This window comes from Hyaena hyaena, unplaced genomic scaffold (assembly GCF_003009895.1).
Source record: "Hyaena hyaena isolate Hyena2069 unplaced genomic scaffold, ASM300989v1 scaffold_19, whole genome shotgun sequence".
Lineage (NCBI taxonomy): Eukaryota > Metazoa > Chordata > Mammalia > Carnivora > Hyaenidae > Hyaena > Hyaena hyaena.
The window spans coordinates 5,176,110-5,196,689 of record NW_024080651.1 but is presented as its reverse complement, the minus strand read 5'-3'; the positions used below and the strand labels follow the sequence as shown (position 1 = coordinate 5,196,689).

At 41.3% G+C, this 20,580-nt stretch overlaps 1 protein-coding gene across 5 annotated transcripts in view; it reads left to right on the top strand.

The window, feature by feature from the left end:
- Window positions 1–20,580, top strand: part of MORC2 (MORC family CW-type zinc finger 2) — a 43,810-nt gene that overhangs the window by 6,665 nt on the left and 16,565 nt on the right. For all 5 annotated transcript variants that reach the window (XM_039225667.1, XM_039225655.1, XM_039225651.1 and 2 more), the window contains exons 2-9: window positions 2,985–3,038; window positions 5,318–5,352; window positions 11,098–11,166; window positions 11,683–11,773; window positions 15,199–15,307; window positions 19,063–19,222; window positions 19,332–19,443; window positions 19,960–20,085. In XM_039225667.1, the coding sequence (XP_039081598.1) occupies window positions 2,985–3,038; window positions 5,318–5,352; window positions 11,098–11,166; window positions 11,683–11,773; window positions 15,199–15,307; window positions 19,063–19,222; window positions 19,332–19,443; window positions 19,960–20,085 (756 nt within the window). The remainder of the gene's footprint in view (window positions 1–2,984; window positions 3,039–5,317; window positions 5,353–11,097; window positions 11,167–11,682; window positions 11,774–15,198; window positions 15,308–19,062; window positions 19,223–19,331; window positions 19,444–19,959; window positions 20,086–20,580) is intronic.

The window sequence follows — 20,580 nt, the reverse complement described above, 5'->3', positions numbered from 1 at the left end:
GAAACAGGCTCCAGGCTCCGAGCTGGCAGTCAGCACAGAGCCCGACGCGGGGCTCGAACCCACGAACCGCGAGATCATGACCCAAGCGAAAGTCGGACGCTCAACCGACTAAGCCACCCAGGCGCCCCTACAAGGCACATTTCTAAACATTGTGTATAAAGCAGTGAAAACTTAGCCAGAGATGCTTTGCCTTTGCCCTATTGAGATCTTATTGAATTCTGAGTATCTCTCATTTTCATGTGAAGCAGTTTTCATTTGAAGCAGTCAGAAATATATATTGCTGAGAAGCAGTCACCATTTCTTTAAAAAATTTTTTTTAAAGTTTTCATTTTTGAGAGAGAGAGGGGCAAAGAACAAGTGAAGCAGAGGCAGAGAGAGAGAGAGAACGACACAGAATCCTAAGCAGGCTCCAGGCTCTAAGCTGTCAGTACAGAGCCCTATTGGGGGGGTGGGGGGAGGAGGCTCGAGTTCACAAACCTGTGAGGTCACGACCTGAGCCGAAGTCAGACACCTAACTGAATGAGCCACCCAGGTACCCCTACAGTCCCCATTTCCCCATTTCTTTGCTCTGATGACAAAAGGTATTAGAGTAAGTTTTGAAGATTGTTCATATTCACTGTTCTTACCATCGAAGCCGGTACTTCTTTCTTTGATACATTTATTCCAAAGATTCCTGTATATAAATTGTAGTCCCATTCTTGTGGTGGTGGTTTTTGGTTAAAGGAGTTATATTTCTGAATTTCCTTGACTATAAAGTACAACTTTTTATTGAAATAAGAAATATTGCAATAGAATTTGTTATTTAATATTTTTATATAACAATTCTCAAAATTAAAAAATTAGAGGATGGAAGAGTAATTCACTTTGTGGTTAGTTAGTTTTGATCGGACAGTAAAATGACAGGTTGAAAGCTTGAGAGCAAATGTTAGATTTACTTTTATTTTTTTTTTTTTAATGTTTTATTTATTTCTAGGAGAGAGAGACAGCGTGAGCAGGGGAGGGTCAGAGAGAGGGAGTCACAGACTGAAACAGGCTCCAGGCTCCGAGCTGGCAGTCAGCACAGAGCCCGACGCGGGGCTCGAACCCACAAACCGCGAGATCATGACCCAAGCGAAAGTCGGAAAGTCGGACGCTTAACCGACTAAGCCACCCAGGCGCCCCTATATTTACTTTTAAATTATATTACCTTTAGCAAATCACCTTAATTTTCTAACATTTCTTCCTATTTCTTTAGTAATCTACGGAATACTTCTTTGTTTCTTCAGTTGATAATGTGAAGGATTTAAGATGATTATAGAGACTTAAATATTTTTAATTAAAGATATGTGTTCTTTATACAGGCTTTTTCCTCGAAATTATTTTTCTTAAAACAATATTTTTAATGGTTATTTATTTTTGAGAGAGAGACAGTGGGGGAGGGGCAGAGAGAGAGGGAGACACATGAGTCTGGAGGCTCCAGGCTCTGAGCAGTCAGCAAGGCCCGATTCGGGGCTCGAACCCACGAACAGCAGAGAGATCATGACCTGAGCCAAAGTTGGACGCTTAACTGACTGAGCCACCCAGGTGCCCCTGAGATTGTTTTTCTTTCCATGTAAAATAATTAAGGATTGGATTTTGGTCAGAAGAATTTGAACTCTTTCTAGGTGAATTGGAGATAAATTTCTACTTCTACTAAGCCCTGTTTATGGGTGCCATCTTGGATTAGCAACAGATATATTCACTGATCTCATGGGAAAAAGTTCTTACTAAAATTCCAATAACCTTTTTTTCTTTCAGTAACAGATAGTTTTAATTCAAAGTTTGCAGTTGTAAAAATTTGTTGGTTAACATGAAGGGAAACCAGGAATCCTGGACAGTTCAGTTTTGGGTGTTTATAAGCAAATATTTTACAATTTGTTTTAAGTTTTACATGGTGTAGTAAGTGATCAGAGATCCTGAACACTGACTTTTTAATTTTGGTATATTTCATTCTAAATTTTTAGAAATTTTCACTTTAATGGCTGCAACAGTTATGCAAAAAAAAAAATTAGTGGGTATAATTTGGTTTATTTTTGAAAAATTGATGATGTTAATGTATTATTTAGGTTAATGATTTTATATTTTCTTTAATCAAAAGTCAAGGTTTCTATGTGGACGCATTTTACTTTTATATCTAAAGTGGGCTATTATGGGAAATAGCACAAAGTGTAAATGGAGAAAGAATTTAAGGATACATATTAGCATACATATTATATTTATTGAGTTATGAATAATAATGGTAATTGTGTATTTATCTAATCCAACTTTGAGCAGCCTCCTAGAAAAGAAATGACCTTGAAAGGGCTAACAAGGACCTTAGGAAGAACACGCCAAGCTATTGTCCTTTTAAGAGGAAATGTTCAACAGGGTCTTGGATTCCCTTCTTTAATGTGGAGAAAGTTGTTTTTAGCTAGAATTGGGAAGTCAGGAAATAGATTATCCTCCCCTTTGACTTCACTTTCAAATGGAATATTTTGCTTATAAACTGCACAGAAGCAAATGGGTTTTCTTTTTTCACCAATAGATAACGTACAAGCATTGATAAAGCAGAATGTTAGCAAATTGCCCATTGAGTATGCTTAGAGATATGTAGAAACTGACAGCTGATTAAGGCAATGAAAAATAAAATACAGACATTTTTCTAGACAGAACATGAATAGTGAAAAATACTGTTTAAAAAGTTTAAAGTAGTAAATACACATAGGAATCTTAATGCTTCAGAGTGGGTTTCTTAATATTGTAGTAAACATGAGTAGACAACAAGTTTTGATAGATTAACATTTGAGGGGGCTTAGAAAGCTCTTAAAGGCTCAAATTGAGGGGAAGTTTCAGTAGTGTAAATTGACAGTCCAAATGGCAAATTTAGGTTTTCTAAAAACTTTTTAATATTTTATAACCTTGACTTATTAGGTGTCATACTTCAATTCTGTAATTCTTTTGCTGATTCTTAGTATTTATCATTTCAGAACTACTCACGAATTCTTGTTTGGTGCTCTTGCTGAACTGGTTGATAATGCAAGGTATGTAGTTGTTAGGGCATACGGTCTGTGCTTAAATCTTTTTGGGTTGTTGTGACCATTGCTCTCTGAAGACTTGGGGAGGGAGACAGTTTTGTAAGCAGTTGCAGTTCCTTCCTAAGAGGCCTTTTACCCCAAATGTATTTTTAATAAGCATGTTAGTTGATACTTTCACTTTACTTGATTAACATTAATTCACCAATTGCTTCTCCTAAAATTAGTGAACTTATGACCTTCAAAGTTGTCTTCCCTTGTGTATTAGAACAAGATAATTGCAGTGAAATGCAAGGAATTAAGATAGAAATTTAGCAATCAAGTTAATGAGACAGACAAGATCTTATTTAATTTGTGTTACCAAAACAGTACACCGTCTAAAGTCTTGAAAATTATGGCAGAGTTTTGTGTGTTCCCAAAATGTATATTTCATTGACTCTAGTTGATCAAAGTATCTTCTATTGTTAGTAGTTGTTCTTGGAAGAAGGTCTTCAGCACTGTGTTACATTGAGTTCTTTGTGATAGAAGTCTATAAATGTTACTGTGCAAGTTTGGAAAGTTTGGGTTACCTCAGAGATAATCAAATAGCAACATCCAAATCAAGATTCTGTTAATAAGGAAAATATTATCTTAGTTTTATTTCTGAATGCAAACATAAAATTCAGACACATTGCTTATTGACAATGTTGATGACTAATGAAGGAAGAGGGTAAGAGTTGAAGAAGTACTTTGTTTTCTTTAATTAGTTTATTTTGCGAGAGAAAATGCACACCTGCGTGTGTGTGTGTGTACACAAGCGGAGGAAGGGCAAGGAGAGAGAGAATCCCAAGCAGGCTCTGTGCTTTCAGTGTGGAGCCTGACATGAGACTTAATTCCATGAATCAGGAGACCATGACCTGAACCAAATTCAAAAGTCAGATGCCTAACTGACTGAGCCACATGGATGCCTGACAGTAGAAGTACTTTCTAAACAGATCCCCAGTTAATGAGTTTGCTGGGTAATTTTCTGTCTATACCTATGACTATACTATAAACCTATGCTCCAATTAATTTTATTATTCACTGGATTGTTCATGAAAGTGTGCTTGTTAATAAGTTGTTTAACCAGAAAAGTTCCATTTTTTTTCAATCCTAGTTGACTCATAATTTTTGTATTCAATTTAAAAATGCTGTAGCTTAATGGAACTATGACTTTGCCACTGTTAGCTTAGTGAGACCATGGTGTGCTGTGGCAGACTGCCTATTTGTACATCCTGTGGTGAACTGGAGATTCCTGGGAGTATATGTTCCTGCTCATGCATACATTTTGCTAATCTTTCTCATATTTGAAAATGTATTTATGTTTTTAGGAATAAGTACATATAGAACTGCATGGATTTGAGTGGATTTTATTTTTTTCTCACTTAAAACTGATGAAACTCAGGGTGCCCTGGGTGGCTCAGTCAGTTGAGCGTCTGACTTTGGCTCAAGTCATGATAGGTTTGTGGGTTCAAGCCCTGCATTAGGCTCTGTACTGACAGTTCAGAGCTTGGAGCCTGCTTTGGATTCTGTGTCTCCTGTCTCTGTCCCTCCCTTACTTGTGCTCTGTTTCTCTGTCTGTCTCTCTCAAAATAATAAAATAAATAAAAATAAAACTGAGGAAACTCTCCATGCCTCATTTTCCTTGCCTGTGGTTGGCAGAATTGGACTACATTACATTCAAGCCATTATTGATGACTGAACTTGTATTTCAGCTGATGGTTGGAGTCTAAAGGAATGCCCCAACTTCCTTTCTAAGTTAGGGAAGATAAGATTATGAGCTTGTGAATTAGTATGCTGACTGTAGTGTGTATACCATGAGACCTGATTTTTCATAGGCTTTGTGGCAGATGATGTTTTTTTCCCCTCAACATTTTGTGAGAAAAAAATGGACAAATTACCGGAACATTTTTCATTATTGCAATCAAAGGGGTGAGAGAAACACAGTTATGAGTCATTGTTTTTAGTGTGTAAAGGAGGATGCTCTTTCTTATCCTATAGATATTTTTACTGTGAAATCTGTATTTAAAACATGTATCCAGGCCTTATGTATCATGTGATTAGTTTAAATAATTTAGAGCTTCAGAAGTGTTTCACAGATACATAAGGAAAATACTATTGCTAAGTGTGAAAGTGTAATGGATACAGAATTTCTGTGTGACTTACTGAAAATAGACTCAAAATAGTATGGATCCCACTTAAGTATTATGCATTTTGATGGTTGATAGTTCATATTTTCAGTTGGATCTTGATTTTTTCTTTTATTGCAGAGATGCTGATGCCACCAGAATAGATATTTATGCAGGTAAGTCTAAGTTAGATGTCAGTCCTTCCTTCTGACATTCAGTTCCTTTGAATGCATTTATTGCTATGCCTAAGAAGAAATGCCTAAGAGCCTAGGGAGATGACATGATTATTCCAGGTCACAGGTAGAAATGGCATTCTTGGTTAGGCATTTAATAGAAACCAAGAATATTGGTGCAAGTGAACTAACATGTGGTGTCCAATCTATAGATTTAGTCAAGTAGCCACTGAGAGATTTATAGGTTGATGGAGTAGAGTAATGGGGAACATAGTTGCAAGTACCAGTGATTTTGTTGTTTGGCTTACTGATAGGTTGATTTTACTGATACATATGGCCAAAGAAAGCTTGTTGGAGGCCACTTTCTCTCTGAGACCTCAGCCAGGACTTGGAGGGTTGCTGGTGGCAGTTAGATGAAGCAATTGGGTTAACTGGGTTGGCACTGGAGTTCACTGAGGAGATGTTCTCAGGCAGAAGTGTCAGAAAGGAGGGCTACTTTGCTTGGAATTTAAAGATACTAACAGTGTCTACTATTTTTCTTATTTAATTGGCTCTGCTGTTTGGTAGTAAAATTCTTTTTTTCCCCCTCCCTCTGGAGGGGAGTACAACAGTGGAAGAATTCTTAGTCATTATTGTTGGTTTTTTAAAAATTTTAAATTATCATTTTTGGTTTGCTTTCTGCTTGTTCAGTGTTTGTACCAGCATGTTTTTTGGTCATTTGAATGCTGGAAATTTGGAAGCGAAATAGGGGAAGATAGCTTCTAAATCCAATTTGGCTAGCATAATCTGTTTTTCTGACAATTTTCTGAAGTTTTCTGAAAGGTTTAGGCTAATGTTTTGAATAACACTGACTAACATTTGAGAATACTGGAGTGTTTTTGTGAGAATATACAGTTATTAAATAACCCCTCTTCATGGACTCACTCACTTGATAAATGGGAACAAGCACATAACTAAGAAGTGATTCTCAGAACCTCCAGTGTTATATAATTATGATGATTCTCTCTAGATATGATGGATTTCTCATGCACATTTTCTTTAGGGCAAAGAAAATCATTTAGAACAGCTAAAAGCCAGCTATATTGCTTAAATTCTGAAAGCCTTCTGCTCAAAAGGCTATGCCAAAGTGGTGAAAATAAGACTTTTTTATTTTTAGAAGAAAGGAACAAGAAAAAGGCATAGCGTAAGAGTGTTAGAAAATGGTTACTTAAACTCTAAGGCCAAATGGAGACACCATTCCCAAGTTACTGTGTATCTAAATCTCAAGTGTGCTATAATGAGGAGCAATTACAGCTACCTCTTAAAGAAACTGCAGTTTTAATCATTGCACAGATGGTAAAGCAGAGAATGGGCCTCTACTCCAAGTGACATTCAAAGGACAAATCATCAGAGCTGAGTCTATTAGAAAGAAACAGTTTTAAACAGAGATCATTTCTGTCCCATCCTTCTACCTTTGGTGGGTAAATTTCACTAAGAAAATTTAGTCCATTACACTCAAAATGCAGCAGAACAGTTGGATTTCAATTTAAATGAAAAGGGCCTACAGTGCATTTATTCTTTGTTCAATGTTCTTACTGCTGTTGTGCTTTGAGAGGAGTCCAGAAAGGGTGTGATGGGGCCTTTTCTAAGTTCTCATTAGAGAACTTAAGTTTCTAATTGGAGAGAGAGCACTCTGCAGATGATTAGAGAACAATAACTTGATTTTAAGGGAACTGTCAAGACAGTTAAGGATTAAATGGTGTGATAGAAGCACTAAGTACTACAGCATTTTGGAAAAAGGTTTTAGTCCAAATAGCTCAAGAATGGGAGTCTTGGCTGAGGTATCACTTCACACTTTTCTCCCCATATTAACACATTCAATAGGAATAAAAGCAACCTCATTTTACAAGTAGAATAATAGAATTAGTAATATCCTGGTACTATGAAGTTCTTATTATTGGTACAGAGGGGAAACTATTTTCCTGTCTCCCATTCTGAAACTAGATTGACACTGAACTTGGAAATCCCTTCAAATATCAGATTTAGTTTGAATTCACTAGAAAGTCACATTTTAAACGATTGTATTTAAACCTAAGAAGGGTGACAAAGGAACCAGACTCTTAAAGTGCAGAGGTGTTGGTTCACCCAAAGCATTCCCATTAGATGGGGCCATAATGTGCCTTTCAGAAGTAGATTTGGTATTTTTATTGACTTTCTTGACTTCTTTGTATAGGCAATGTCACTTTTCGATGAAAGACCTTTTTTGTGATGCCAAATCATAGTTACTAAATGGAAAATAAGAGCACATGAAACTGAAATGAATAGTGCTCAGATGGCGAAAGAACAAGAACTTCGATGTCATTTTATTACAACTTACAACTTCTAAGGATAACATTATTATCTCTGACTTTTGATTTATTAGCTCCATTTTACATTTCTCCTGCTTCTTTCTTTTTCCTGTCTTCTCCCCAGTGAGAGTTGGATGATGAGATATGTGATGTTAGGCTGATTTGTAGAAGCTAGACTTGGCCATACTAGGGGGAACTTAGATGTACATTCTTCCAAATTTGTTCTGATAATCTTACATTGCTGCTACCAGGATCTGAGGCACAACTGCAAAGAAAGCAGTTTGGCTTTGCCCTCCCTGTCTTGGTTACAAAATGTATGATGGGAGTGGAAGCATACAGCCCCCAGCTGCTCAGACTCTCCTCTCTCCAGAACTCCCTGTTCTTCATCAAAATTCTTTGCTTGGAGGCTTCATACATCATTCAGTTGATTAAAGTAAATATCAGGTGTTAGGAATATATCTCTAACTCGTGGAATGTCTGGGGAGATTGTTTTGAACAGGGATGAGATGGATTCTTGATTCTCTAGCTCAGTGCTTCTTAAAATAATGGTCTTTTGATGGAGAGCATCACCTGTGGAACTTGTTAGAAATACAAATTCTCAGGTACCACCTCAGACTCACACAGACTGTCCAGAGTAGGGCCCAGAATCTGTATTTTGTTTTTAAAATTTTTTTAATGTTTTATTTATTTCTAGGAGAGAGAGAGAGACAGCGTGTGCAGGGGAGGGTTAGAGAGAGGGAGTCACAGACTCTGAAACAGGCTCCAGGCTCTGAGTTGGCAGTCAGCACAGAGCCCGACGCGGGGCTCGAACCCACGAACCGCGAGATCATGACTCAAGCGAAAGTTGGATGCTTAACCGACTAAGCCACCCAGGCGCCCCCAGAATCTGTATTTTTAACAAGGTCGTCAGCTGATTCTTACACACATACTACATTTCGCTCTAGCTGTTAACTCTTCTTGGTCTCCTGTTTAAACCCTCCTGCTTACCTGGTCTTCTACAGAGAGTAGCAGCTATTGAACTCTAAGTTCCATTAAGGCAGTGATCATATCTTTATTGTTTACTGTCGTCTCATCACAGAGCCAGGCACAGAGGAAGTGCTCAGTAAATGCTCATTGAATAAATGAGTGATTAGGATAAGCATTGTAGCCAGATGAAGATACTGCATTGCATATTTGCAAAATTGAAGAAGTGACTGCTGTGTCAACTAGTCTCTCTTGGCCCTGAGGCAGTGTTGCACATGACCATGGACTTGATTACTACTAGCTACATACAGGCTGTTGATCACTGTGTGGCCAGGAGGATCCTCTACTGGTGGATCTCTTACGCTTGTGAACCATGTGAAAAATCTTTGAAATTAAGTCCTTGAACAAGAAAGTATCTCAGACCCACTGTTAAGTGGTGATTTTATGTTAAAACAACCTGCAAATCCTATTCTAACAAACACAAGGGCCTAGAAGTAACTTCTTATTTAGTGTTCAAGAAATGCCAGTAATCTTTGAGGACTTCTGAAATGCACTTGGCTTGAACCAATTTCTGAATCCCAAAGCAGAGTCTTTATGTACATTTTATGGCTGAAGTGTACAGCAAATGGCTCTTGGTAAGATTTAGAACATTTCTTTTACCATGCTCTGAATCTGACCTAGTTTGAGCCTCCATGTGGTACCTTGCTTCCTCTAGAAGGAAATTTTGAAGCCTTTTTCTTACACTTGCTCCTGCTCACTATGTTTCATTTGGATTCTCCATACTATGATAAGAGGCACTGCCATAAGGAGAAATTTTCTTATCTACCAGTAGTACTTCCAGGAAGGTCCTTGTTCTTGAACTTTCAAGAAGCACTTGTGATTAATGTTCCAGCAGAGCTAGCTTCCTGAACATTTAGTGATACTTGAAAATCTTTACGGTTTATAGTACTTTTGAAATAGTGTTTTAAATTATACCAACTAGTTCATTTAACAGAAGGTGATCATGACTTACTTGAATCTTTAGCCTCAGGGGAGGACAAAGAGTATTTTAAACTGAGATTCCTCTCCTTAGATAGTATATAAAGTTGGTGAACTGTAGCTTGGGGAGACAAAAAAGTTCTCAGTTAGGAAGTAGGCTCCAAAGCTGTCTTGGGCTTGTCCCTGTAGTACCTTACATAGACCTTTCTTTTAATAGAAGTGCTCTCCTGATTCTAAAGCCTGTGCTATTCCTCCTTTGCCAACACAGTCCTCATCATTGGCTAAAGGCACCTTGGAAACTCCAGTATGATCCTTTTCCGTATTTAAGAATCTCTTCTTTAGTGTTTGTGACATACTTAGACCTGGACTACTTTGAGTAAACACCTCCTGCTGCAGAAGACAGCTACTGAAAGAAGAGGTTCTTCCACCTACTGAAATGGCAGCCAGTTTGTTTTGTTCCCTTCCTGTCAACCAGGATGCCTTGCCATGGCTGCACTGTCAAAGGACTTTAAAAAAAAAATTTTTTTTTTAAATTTATTTTTGAGGCAGAGAGAGACAGAGCATGAGTAAAGGAGGGCAGAGAGAGAGAGGGAGACACAGAATCTGAAACAGGCTCCAGGCTCTGAGCTGTCAGCACAGAACCCGATTCAGGGCTTGAACCCACAAAATGTGAGATCATGACCTGAGCCAGAGTTGGACACTTAACCGACTGAGCCACCAGGCGCCCCTCAAAGGACTTTTGTCAAAAGACTGTTCTTCCTTTCAGTTGAGCAGGTCCAACTGGGAACCGGGCAGTTCTCACTACACCTTGTGCCATCTCATTCCTAGGTTAGGGAGCCATTTCAAGAATGTGTAGCAAGCAGAAGCTGTGGCAATAAATACAGATAGCCCAGAAACTCAAGTTAGCCTGGGGCTCATCACAAATAGACTTAGCAGTTTGTCTGGATAGTAGCTGTCACCACTGTGCCCATAGCATGTCTGTCTTGATCACTTTGTGTGATGGCTACTCCAAACATAACCCACAAAGGAGATGCCCTGTTGAATTTGAGCAGTGTTGATAAGGTAGAATGTGTAGTAGTTGGAGTACTTTAGTGGCTTGGGGTACATGGCAAAAGGCAGATGTAGAAGTAATCCAAGTGGAAAGAGGCAGGCAGAAGGATGATTGAGATTTGTGTGAAATACATGCATATTTAATGGTTCTTGGTGTGGTTAGTTTATTGAGCCAGGTATTTCCTGCCCTCAAAGATTCTCTCAAGCTTTGTCATGAACTAGAAAACATTAGAGAACCTTTGATAGTAAGGCCTACTCTAAAGGCCTCGGACATTTACCTCACACTAGCTAGGGCTGTTAGAAGGAGGCGCCAGATTTGTCATCCTAACCTTTTTGAATCAAATGTCACGTTGGTATACATTCTAATTTTACCCATGTTGCCACCCTCTGGTAGGTAATTACCCAGTAATGGCAAGTGCTTCTTTTACAGAAAGGCGAGAGGACCTTCGAGGAGGATTTATGCTTTGCTTTTTGGATGATGGAGCAGGAATGGATCCAAGTAAGTGATGAGATGATTGCTTCTTTTGGGGAGGATGTAACTCTTTTTACAAAATACTTATGTGTTGTTTTTTTGTTGCCTTACTATTGTGATTAGAAGATCCACCTGGAGAGAGGAGTCTGTTGCAACATCACAGGCTTAATTCCAGTAATGTATTTGTCAGGTCTTGTCCTAGCATGGGAGATAGGATCTGAATGGCAGCCTGAAGTCAGTCAGATTACCTGTCTCTTGACATTGTATTTATCAGCTTGCACAACATCCTGGAGCTAGAACTACAAAGGCCTCCCTCAGCCTTCATACCATGTTCTGGTAATAGAATAAGTTCATAGTGATGGTGGTACTGACAGGCCAGTCTGAGATTGCCTCCATTTGCCTCATGGTTGTGAATTTCTTCAGAAAATCTTTTTAGTAGACACACAGCCCTGCTTGGATTTAACAAGGTTCAGATCTTTGATTTTTGAGGATCCTGGGAAAGAAATGCAAACGCTTCACTTTCTTTTGTGCCTGCCACTTCAGGTGATGCTGCCAGTGTGATCCAGTTTGGGAAGTCAGCCAAGCGAACGCCTGAGTCCACCCAGATTGGGCAGTATGGGAATGGGTTAAAATCGTAAGTATACCAGAAACCTGTCATAGGACTCAGTACAAAATCAAGCAGTGCTCTCTCGCTTCTGTCTAGTGAAAACTTTCTTGCTCCTTATCCCTTCATCACTGTAACTCTGGAACAGAAGAAAAGTCCAAAAGAAGTGGTAGTTTGGGGACTTATTCTAAATCTGTAGTTTTCCTTACGAATTGAAAAGTATGAACATTCTAAACCAATTGGGGTGAGAGAAGCTATAGTTTTCTCTTGGCAGTGTGCTCAGGAACCGCATCTCTCCTCCTGAGGAAAATTATTTTTACCCTGTGGTTGAGGATGCAGGTGGTTGTTTTTGGGGTTGGAATATCTGAGATGGTGAAGGGTTGCTTCGTGTCACAGCACTGTTCCCTGGGTGCCTGCTACACATCATACTTTGAGCCAGGCACTGAGGATCCAGGGTGAGTAAAAAAGATCTGAACCCTCCCTTCCAGAAGACAGGGTCTCCACTCATATGTCCTACTGGACCTTATAGCAGGGACCTACCTAATGTCTTCAAATCTCTTGGGACTTCTTTCTCAGCCCTTGGTTCCCACTTGTTTGGTGTTTGGAATGTGTTGTTCTGGTTTTGAGTGAAGCCCCAAGAGAAGGGTTTCTATTTCTGAAGTGCTCACTTCCAGCTGTACATACCTTTGGATGAAATAAGATTTAGTGGAATTGGAGTTTGTACAAATGGAATTCTGAGTCACGTTTTCAGTCTTGCTGTGGAAACGTGTTGTTTTGTTTGAGAGAGGATGGTGCTTTGGTTAGTCAACAGTATCAGTAGTCCCTCACATGCAGTGTGCTTTGGGTGTGTGACAAGGAAAGAGAATGCTTACACAGATGTCAGGGACATGGTACCTGGACTTCTTGATTTGTTTTTCAGGGGAGAAGCCAAATGGAAATAATAGGCACTTACCATGTGCCAGGCACTATGCTAAAAACTTGGGTGATTTCACTTAATTCTCATTATACCCCTTTGTGGTGTAGGTACTATTATTCTCACTTTCCAGTGAGGAATTGGAGGTTTATGGGGATGAGGTGATTTGTCCAAAGGTATAAAAATATTGGTCTGAGTGTAGAGCTGCTGAGATAAGAACCAGATCCTTCTAACTGCAGAGCTGGAGCTGTTGTTCATCTCACTTCAGTCACACAAACTAAAGTTCAAATCTCACCTCAGCCACTTAATTACTTCTGTGACCCTCAGTTTCCTCATATGTAAATTAGGATTATAATACATACCAAGTAAGTTCAGGATTAAATGCTTTCATTGCTGTGAGGGCCCTAGACTAGTTTCTGGATTCTTTTTTTTTTTAAGTTTATTTATTTTGAGAGAGAGTGAGCAAGCGCAAGCAAGCAGGGGAGGGGCAGAGAGAGAGAGAATACCAAGCAGGCTCTGCGTTGTCAGCACAGAGCCTGATGTGGGGCCTGAACTCATGACTGTGAGATCATGACATGAGCCAAAACCTAGAGTTGGACGCGTAACCAACTGAGTCACCCAGGCACCCCTAGTTTGGATTCTTATTTCTCTTTTGATCTTTCCATGGCAGATTCCTGGCCTGATTCACTGAGTCAAGAAATCTGTGGGTTCCCCTGGTGATTCCAGTACTGGTGCTCTAAGTCCCCAATGATTGAAGCCTTCTAGAGTCAGTGTGATAAAAGAAGCCCTGACTTCCCTTCTGGATTGTAGGCCAGCCTCCTCCTAACTGGTTTTAGCAGTTTTGTGACCGTAGGCAAGCTGTTTCATGTCTCTGAAATCTGTTTCCTAATCTAGAAAATGGGGTTCTACTCTTTGACATTCTTTCTTAGAGAGCAAGTTTGAGGAGCAAACAAAATGTGACTCTGACTGCTTAGAAGACTAGGAAGTTGAGAGTGTTATTAGCATATTTTAGTAAAATGATATTTGTAAAGGACCCATTGAGGTTGGAGCCATCTAGTGTTGAGACTGTATTTATTTTCAAACCAATTCAGAAGTTGAAAAAGCGTTTTGGGAGGGAGTGATTTGTAGTGAGAATAGGGCTGAGAAGCAAGGAAGCCATCAGACAGATGGTATTTTTGGGATTGTTGCTCTTCAGCCTCCAAGGTCAGGTTCAAAGAGTGAAGAAAGAGGCACAAAGTGAGAATTTTTGCCAAATTAGGGCAAGAGCAAGCTTTGACAGAGGTAAGGTAATGTGCCTCATTTGCCACCTTTAAGCTTCAGGGAAGAAGGAGGAGGGCTGTGAAATTGTCAGGGGAAGGAGCATTGCCAGTATCCCAGAACTGGAGGATAAGAAAGAGAACTTGGCAGCTCCCAGGGTGTCTCTGGATAGTGTCCTGGGTGTTTTCCTGAGCATTTGGGGGAAATGGGACGTGGCATTTGTTTGTGTGTTTGGCATGCCAGCCTGATTTGTATTTGTTAATAGAAGAGAGTAATGAGGCTTCCCACTGCCATCTCCTCCCTGGGGTATTATGGAGACTAATGAGATAGTAGCCATAAAGCCCCAGAAGCTGCTCAGAAGAAAGGAGCTAAACAGTTCCTTTGTTCATTGGGCCATGAACTGTTAGAACTTCTGTCCTGTTCCGTGTTGCCCAGAAAGGCTTGTTCTTGCCTGCTCCTCAGATGATTTAATGTGGCCAAACAGAGGAAGGAAGAAGTTGATTCCATTTAGACTTTTGCCTTGTGGAACCCAGCCTCAAGGCATATTTCCCAGAAACCACTTGCATCCAGAAGCAGGGACCACCTATGTCTTAATGAGCTTGAGGTGGCAAAACAGTTTTGAGACAGAAGATGATTGTAGTTCTAAGATATGAGTGAATTATAGGCCTCCTTAAAACCGTGATTAAGAATTACATTGTATATGGTTGGGGGGTCAGGTTTAGCTGAGCCTTGGGGTCATACTGGGTTTTTTGGGTTTTTTCAAGGACTTGTGAGCATAGATTGTGGGCTATGCCCTTGATGGTTCTGCCATTTGATGAGAGAATGAGAAATACCAGATGGGAAATGGATGTGGTCAGCATGTTGAAGGTATCAGTTCCTGGAGGGAAATTGATAGTGGCACATTCAAAGAGTACAACAGCCCTCGTGTCGCTGAGATGAACCTGGTGCATAAGCAGCAGGATTAATTGTTACCATTGTGGCAGCAGGTTGGGAGTGCCACTAACTTGGGGCTGATGATCACTGGTGAATGTGCCCTAGAAGGGTGGTGAGGGAGCCCTGTATGGTGGGTAAGTGGTGTCAGGCAGGTTGTGAAGAGTGATGAAAGCTGCTGGAAGAGCAGAGGAATGAGGGCTGTGGGCCTCAGCTCAGGGTCCTAGAATGGAGGGAGGTCTTGAGAAGAGTCCCCTAACGGCAGTTTCAGTCAGGTCCAGAGGGTGAATTTGCTTCTTTTTCAGATGAGTTTTTAAATCCCTGGAAGAATAATCCATTTCTGCTTCCCTTTCAGGGGCTCAATGCGCATTGGGAAGGATTTTATACTCTTCACCAAGAAGGAAGACACCATGACTTGCCTTTTCTTGTCTAGGACCTTTCATGAGGAGGAAGGCATTGATGAGGTAGGTCCTATCCTTGTGGTTCAAGTTGCCATTTAACATTTCCTGGATCTGGGGCACCTGGGTGGCTCAGTCAGTTAAGCATCCAACTTTTGATTTCGTCTCAGGTCATGATCTCACAGTTTGTGAGTTCAAACCCTGCATCGGGCTCTATGCTGACAGCATGAAGCCTGCTTGGGATTCTCTGTCTCCTACTCTCTCTGCCTTTCTCTTTCTCTCTCTCAAAAATAAACGTTAAAAACAAGCAAACAAATATTTCCTAGATCTGCCCAGGGTCTTTCTGTAGGTCATTTGCCATCGATGTTGGGCTCATTGGAGTTGCAGGATTGCAGCCACACCCCTGTTACTGGATTAGCTGGTTGGATGAATTGGTTGAAAGAAGGTAAAATCTCAAATCTTCAGAGAACAGTTGTCCTGTTCTTAAGAAGGAGGTCATCAAATGGCAGGAACCAAGGATTTGTACCTTCATTAGAGCTGCAGCCTGAATTCATTCTGGCAGAACGTCAATATGGAGAATTGTTTTATCAAGGAGAGTGTTTTGGCTTCATAGCTATGGGTGGAGACTACAGGCTGCAATAATAGAAACCAATAATAGAAATAGCATAGTCTTTCCTGTATGATGGTGATTTTGTGGAATGCGCTATGAATGTATTTTCCTTTTGAAGAAATATGTTCCTTTAATCATCTGTATCAGAAGGTACAAGTCAGATACCTGTAGGGCCTGGGTAGATAGTGAAGCAGGTGGTGAGTATATGGAAATCGTTGTAAGTTCTTTGCTAAATGGCAGATGACACATAACCCCAGCTCATCATTGCTATGCTGGAAGTCCTAATGAATCTAGAATATTCTGATTTTAAAACATTTTGGTAATTAACTATGTAAGCTAAACCTATGCTCAGTTGATTTTCTTTGTGGCCTGGTGGTTCAGATATCAGATATCTGCTGGTCTGGTGAGATCTGTGCTTTGCCATGTTGGGAATCTCAGTCTTCCCAGCCTCAGACTGGACTCTTACCTCCTTTCATGTGTAAGAAGTGGTGACCAGAGCTTTAGAGAGGGTTCTGAGAGGGTTTGCAGAGAGAAATCCATGACTGTTGCAAAAATAGATGGGTGAAGGTTTGGTCAGGTTTTCAATCTGATTAATTTCTGTTGGTTAGCTGTGATTAACTTTGTGCTGGCCCTGTTTGGATGTGAGCCTAAATCATAGCAAATTAGTTCATGTTGGAAATGAAAGGCTGTCTTTTTCCACTGCCTTTCCTTGGCAAGCCAGTGCATGTATTTGCCTTTTTGGTGCACTGTGTCAGTTCACCCATCATACATGGAGTGAGAGAGGTGCTGTGGCTGGAAAGAGCAGGCTCCTGGAAGAACATAGGGCAGGAGAACTTTTGCCCATACTGCGATTTTCAGGAATGTTTCCTAATGGACTGTGGGTGGTAGGAGGAGAGTGGTGAAGTCCATGGAAATCATCTGTTCAAGGTTACCACGTTCCCTTGTGGGAAGGGACTTGGCAGAAGTGCCACCTGAAGAAAGGTGGTGACCTCTAGAGAGCAGGGAGGGCCAGTCAGGCTTGACCTCAGGGTCTTGGTGAGTGTGCAATGCTTTACTTAACAGCAACCTTCAAAGGGATTTTAAACAAGGGTGTGGCAGTATCAGTATATCTTTTAAAAAGGTCAGTTTGGTGGTTGTGTGGTGGTAAGATTGGAAAGATAGAAGTGTTGGAGTAAACTAGTTGAGGTGCCCTGGCTCTGTGTAGCCTGGCAGAGCCAGAGCAGGTAGGTAAGAATCTAGGAAGAATTATCATCTCTTTAGCACATGGGCCCACAAATCTGATGTTTGACGAGCAGAAAGGGGAAGGAGGCTCATGAATGATGCAGGTTCTGATGTGGCACCTGGGGCATGGTGGCCTGTTTGGAGTTGGTGAAGAATGGGAGAGAGAGGCATCCTCTTCCTTTAGTCTTTGGTGAAGAATTCAAGTTTTTTCCTAGACACACAAAGTTAAGTCTGGGTCCAGAGCTTAAGGGCAGGCCTGGGCTCTGGAATCCTTGGTAGCAGATGAGCTCACCTAAAGGAGCGTGCAGAGTGAGAAGAGGACCTGGGATTGCAGGGATGGTAACATTTATAGTGTAGGAAGAGGAGAAAGTGGCAAGAAAGACAGGAATGGCCAGATGGGTAGGAGGAAAACCAGGAGAGTGGTGACATTGAAACTAAAGAAGTGTCCCGATGGCAGGGATGGGTGCCAGTGGAAGTGGATGCAGTTTAAAGTAATGTTATTGCCGTCCCCCCCCCCCCCAAAAAGCTCTTGTCACCTGGGGCTGCTGTGAAAAATGCGAGTTGCAGAGTGAAGCACAGATTCACAGAACACAAATGGAACTCAGTTGCCCTGGTGAGAAAGCTAGGTTGAAATTTTTTCCTTACTTGGTGCTAGAAGGTCACTATTTTGGATTGTACTCTAGTGCAAACTCAGCCAAGATTTCAAAATAAGATCATTTTTGGCTGGTTAGGAATGTGTACAGACCAGCTCTAGGGATGAATACCATCAGGCATTAAGCTTCTTAGAAACCAGTAAAATCTCTCCCAGACTTCAACAGTTTATCACCCTTGCACTTGTTAAAATACAGTGTCCCTTTTTCCTCAGGGGGGCCATTTGATTTGAACCTTTGAGGCATCTTGACTGTTTGGCTCTACAGACGGAATCAAGCAGTCAGCCATCCACCAGGCTCTCTTGGGCAGTTGGCTGGGGGAGGAGTAGATCTAAGCCTTTGGGAGTGGCACTTGAAGATAGGGTTTTAGAAGAAAGAGTAAGATTTTCCTCCTTAGTTTTATTGAGGTACAGTTGATAAGGGTAGGATTTAAAAAAAATAAACATAAGATTAAATTCCGTAATATGGAAGAGTATATTAAAATACGTGTACAGTTGGGAGAATAATTATAAAGGGAACACAATAGCTGCCATGATAGACTGATACTAGGAGTTCCCAGGGTGCCCCTCACCAGTCATATTCCTTATTGCACCTCTGAAGGAACTGCCTTCAGGTAGGTTTTGTGATGATCATTTCCTTGTTTTTCTTTATAGTTTTGTCACCTGTATTGGGTGTATGCATTTTTGAATAATAGTTTAGTCTGTTTCTGACTTTTATATAAGTGGGTTTCTACCATAGTTTTTTTTTTCTATTTTGTCTTTTTCACGTAACATTTTTGAGATCCATCCATATTGATGCTAGTAGCTGTTAGATTGTTAGTTTGTTCATTGTCATCGCTATGCAGTATTCCATTGTAAAAATATACAACAGTGTAATTTGTCCATTCTGTATTGGATATTTGTGTTACTCTTACATGTTTGCTGGCACATAAATGCAGAAGTTTCTGCTAGGATATAACCTGGGAATGGAATTGCTGAGTTGTAAGTTTATATATATCTTTGGATTTACTAGATAATTAGAAATATCTTTTTGATAGTAGAAAGAATAGAATTATTAGCAGATTAGGAAGATGGCCAGGGGCATCACAAGCAAAGCACTGCTCATGCAGAGACCCCCATGGCATAAATCAGTGCATCCCAGAGGACCTAGTGCTGTGAGGTTGAGTCTTAGGAAGGGGAAGGGGCAAAAGCCACAGAGCCTCTGGTGCCAGGCTGTAAAGCATAGACCTCACCACTGGGGCAATGTGGAGCCACTGTGGAGAGGGATGAGATGGATGCACATTTTAGGGGAAAGCTGTCCTGGGTCCTCCCTCAAAGTGTCTGCCCGTGCTTACTCCAAAGGTGATAGTCCCATTGCCCACCTGGAATGCTCGGACCCGGGATCCTGTGACAGACAACGTGGAGAAGTTTGCCATTGAGACAGAGCTCATCTATAAGTACTCTCCCTTCCGCAATGAAGAGGAAGTTATGTCTCAGTTCTTGAAGATTCCTGGGGACAGTGGTAAGTAGGCTTTGAGTCTGCAGCCCCTAGAATCCAGGAGCTCCAGAGCCATGAGGGGTGTGGGGATTGGTGGCGGGACACCTGGAGAACGAAAGGTTTTTTTTCCCAGGAACATTGGTGATCATTTTCAATCTCAAACTCATGGATAATGGAGAGCCAGAGCTAGATATAATCTCAAATCCAAGAGATATCCAGATGGCAGAGACTTCCCCAGAGGGCACGTGAGTGTGGCTGGGAAGGGAGGGAAGGCTTGGAACTGGTGTTCATTTTTTCAGGGAGGGAAAGCTCTGGAGGTGACCTCAGGGAGAGGGGGAAAGTTCATTCCCTGAATTTCCGAGTATTGGAGTTGATGAAGCTGAGCACACCTATGTCTTCCTGCCACAAGCAGAAGGATGAATAGGACAGCAGCTCCTCAGCTAAGCCAAAAGAAAAAATTAATACTTTCTTACCCCAATTCCATGATTTGACAGAAGAAACCAAGGTCTAGAGAGGGGAGAGGATATGCTGGGTCTGTGGTGGGGCCAGTGGTAGGCTGGGTCAGGTGTCTGTGGAGTGCCTGTGCTGGAGATGTGAGGGGTGTGGTGCCCACACTGAGGGAGCAGTGCTTCAGGATGATGAGAGAAACCAAGATGTGAGGTAGAAAGGTGAATGGCCTGCAGACGGGCTCTCCTACCTTACTTCTGGTCAAGCTGGTTGTGGGGTGGGTGATAGCACTCCTCTGTTCCTGCCACCTCTAGGAAGCCAGAGCGGCGCTCCTTTCGCGCCTATGCTGCCGTGCTCTATATTGATCCCCGGATGCGGATCTTCATTCACGGGCACAAGGTACAGACCAAGAGGCTCTCCTGCTGCCTGTATAAGCCCAGGTAGGGGCCTGCTGACCCTGGTCTGCTGTTTCCCTTGAACTGAGAATGGGGCCTTAGGGTGTGTTTCTCTGGGGCATTGTTGGAGTGATGCTAGGAATGATGATAAGAGGCTCTGACAGTGTTGATTGCATTTGGGCCTTTAAGCTGCTTATGATTTACCATGTAGAAACATCTGAGTCCTAAGGGAGGGACACAGATGGTTGACGAGCTATGGAGGTTGACTGGTGAAGCTCGTTTGTGAGTGCCTTCTCTGACATGGAGGGTACCCTGCCTGGCACAGTGAACTGTCTGAGCCTCTCAGCTTCAGGTCCAAGGGGCCTTTAGACACTACACGGGAGAGCAAAGGCTCTGGCTGATTGCTGAGATTTGTTTCTGCTGTGAGATTAATGACACACCTGGTGAGTAGTGGGGTTGCTAATCAGAGATGGATCAAGGGGCCAGTGGAATAAGCAATTTAGTCTTTTTGCTAAAATAAGTTTGTTTTTGACTCATTAT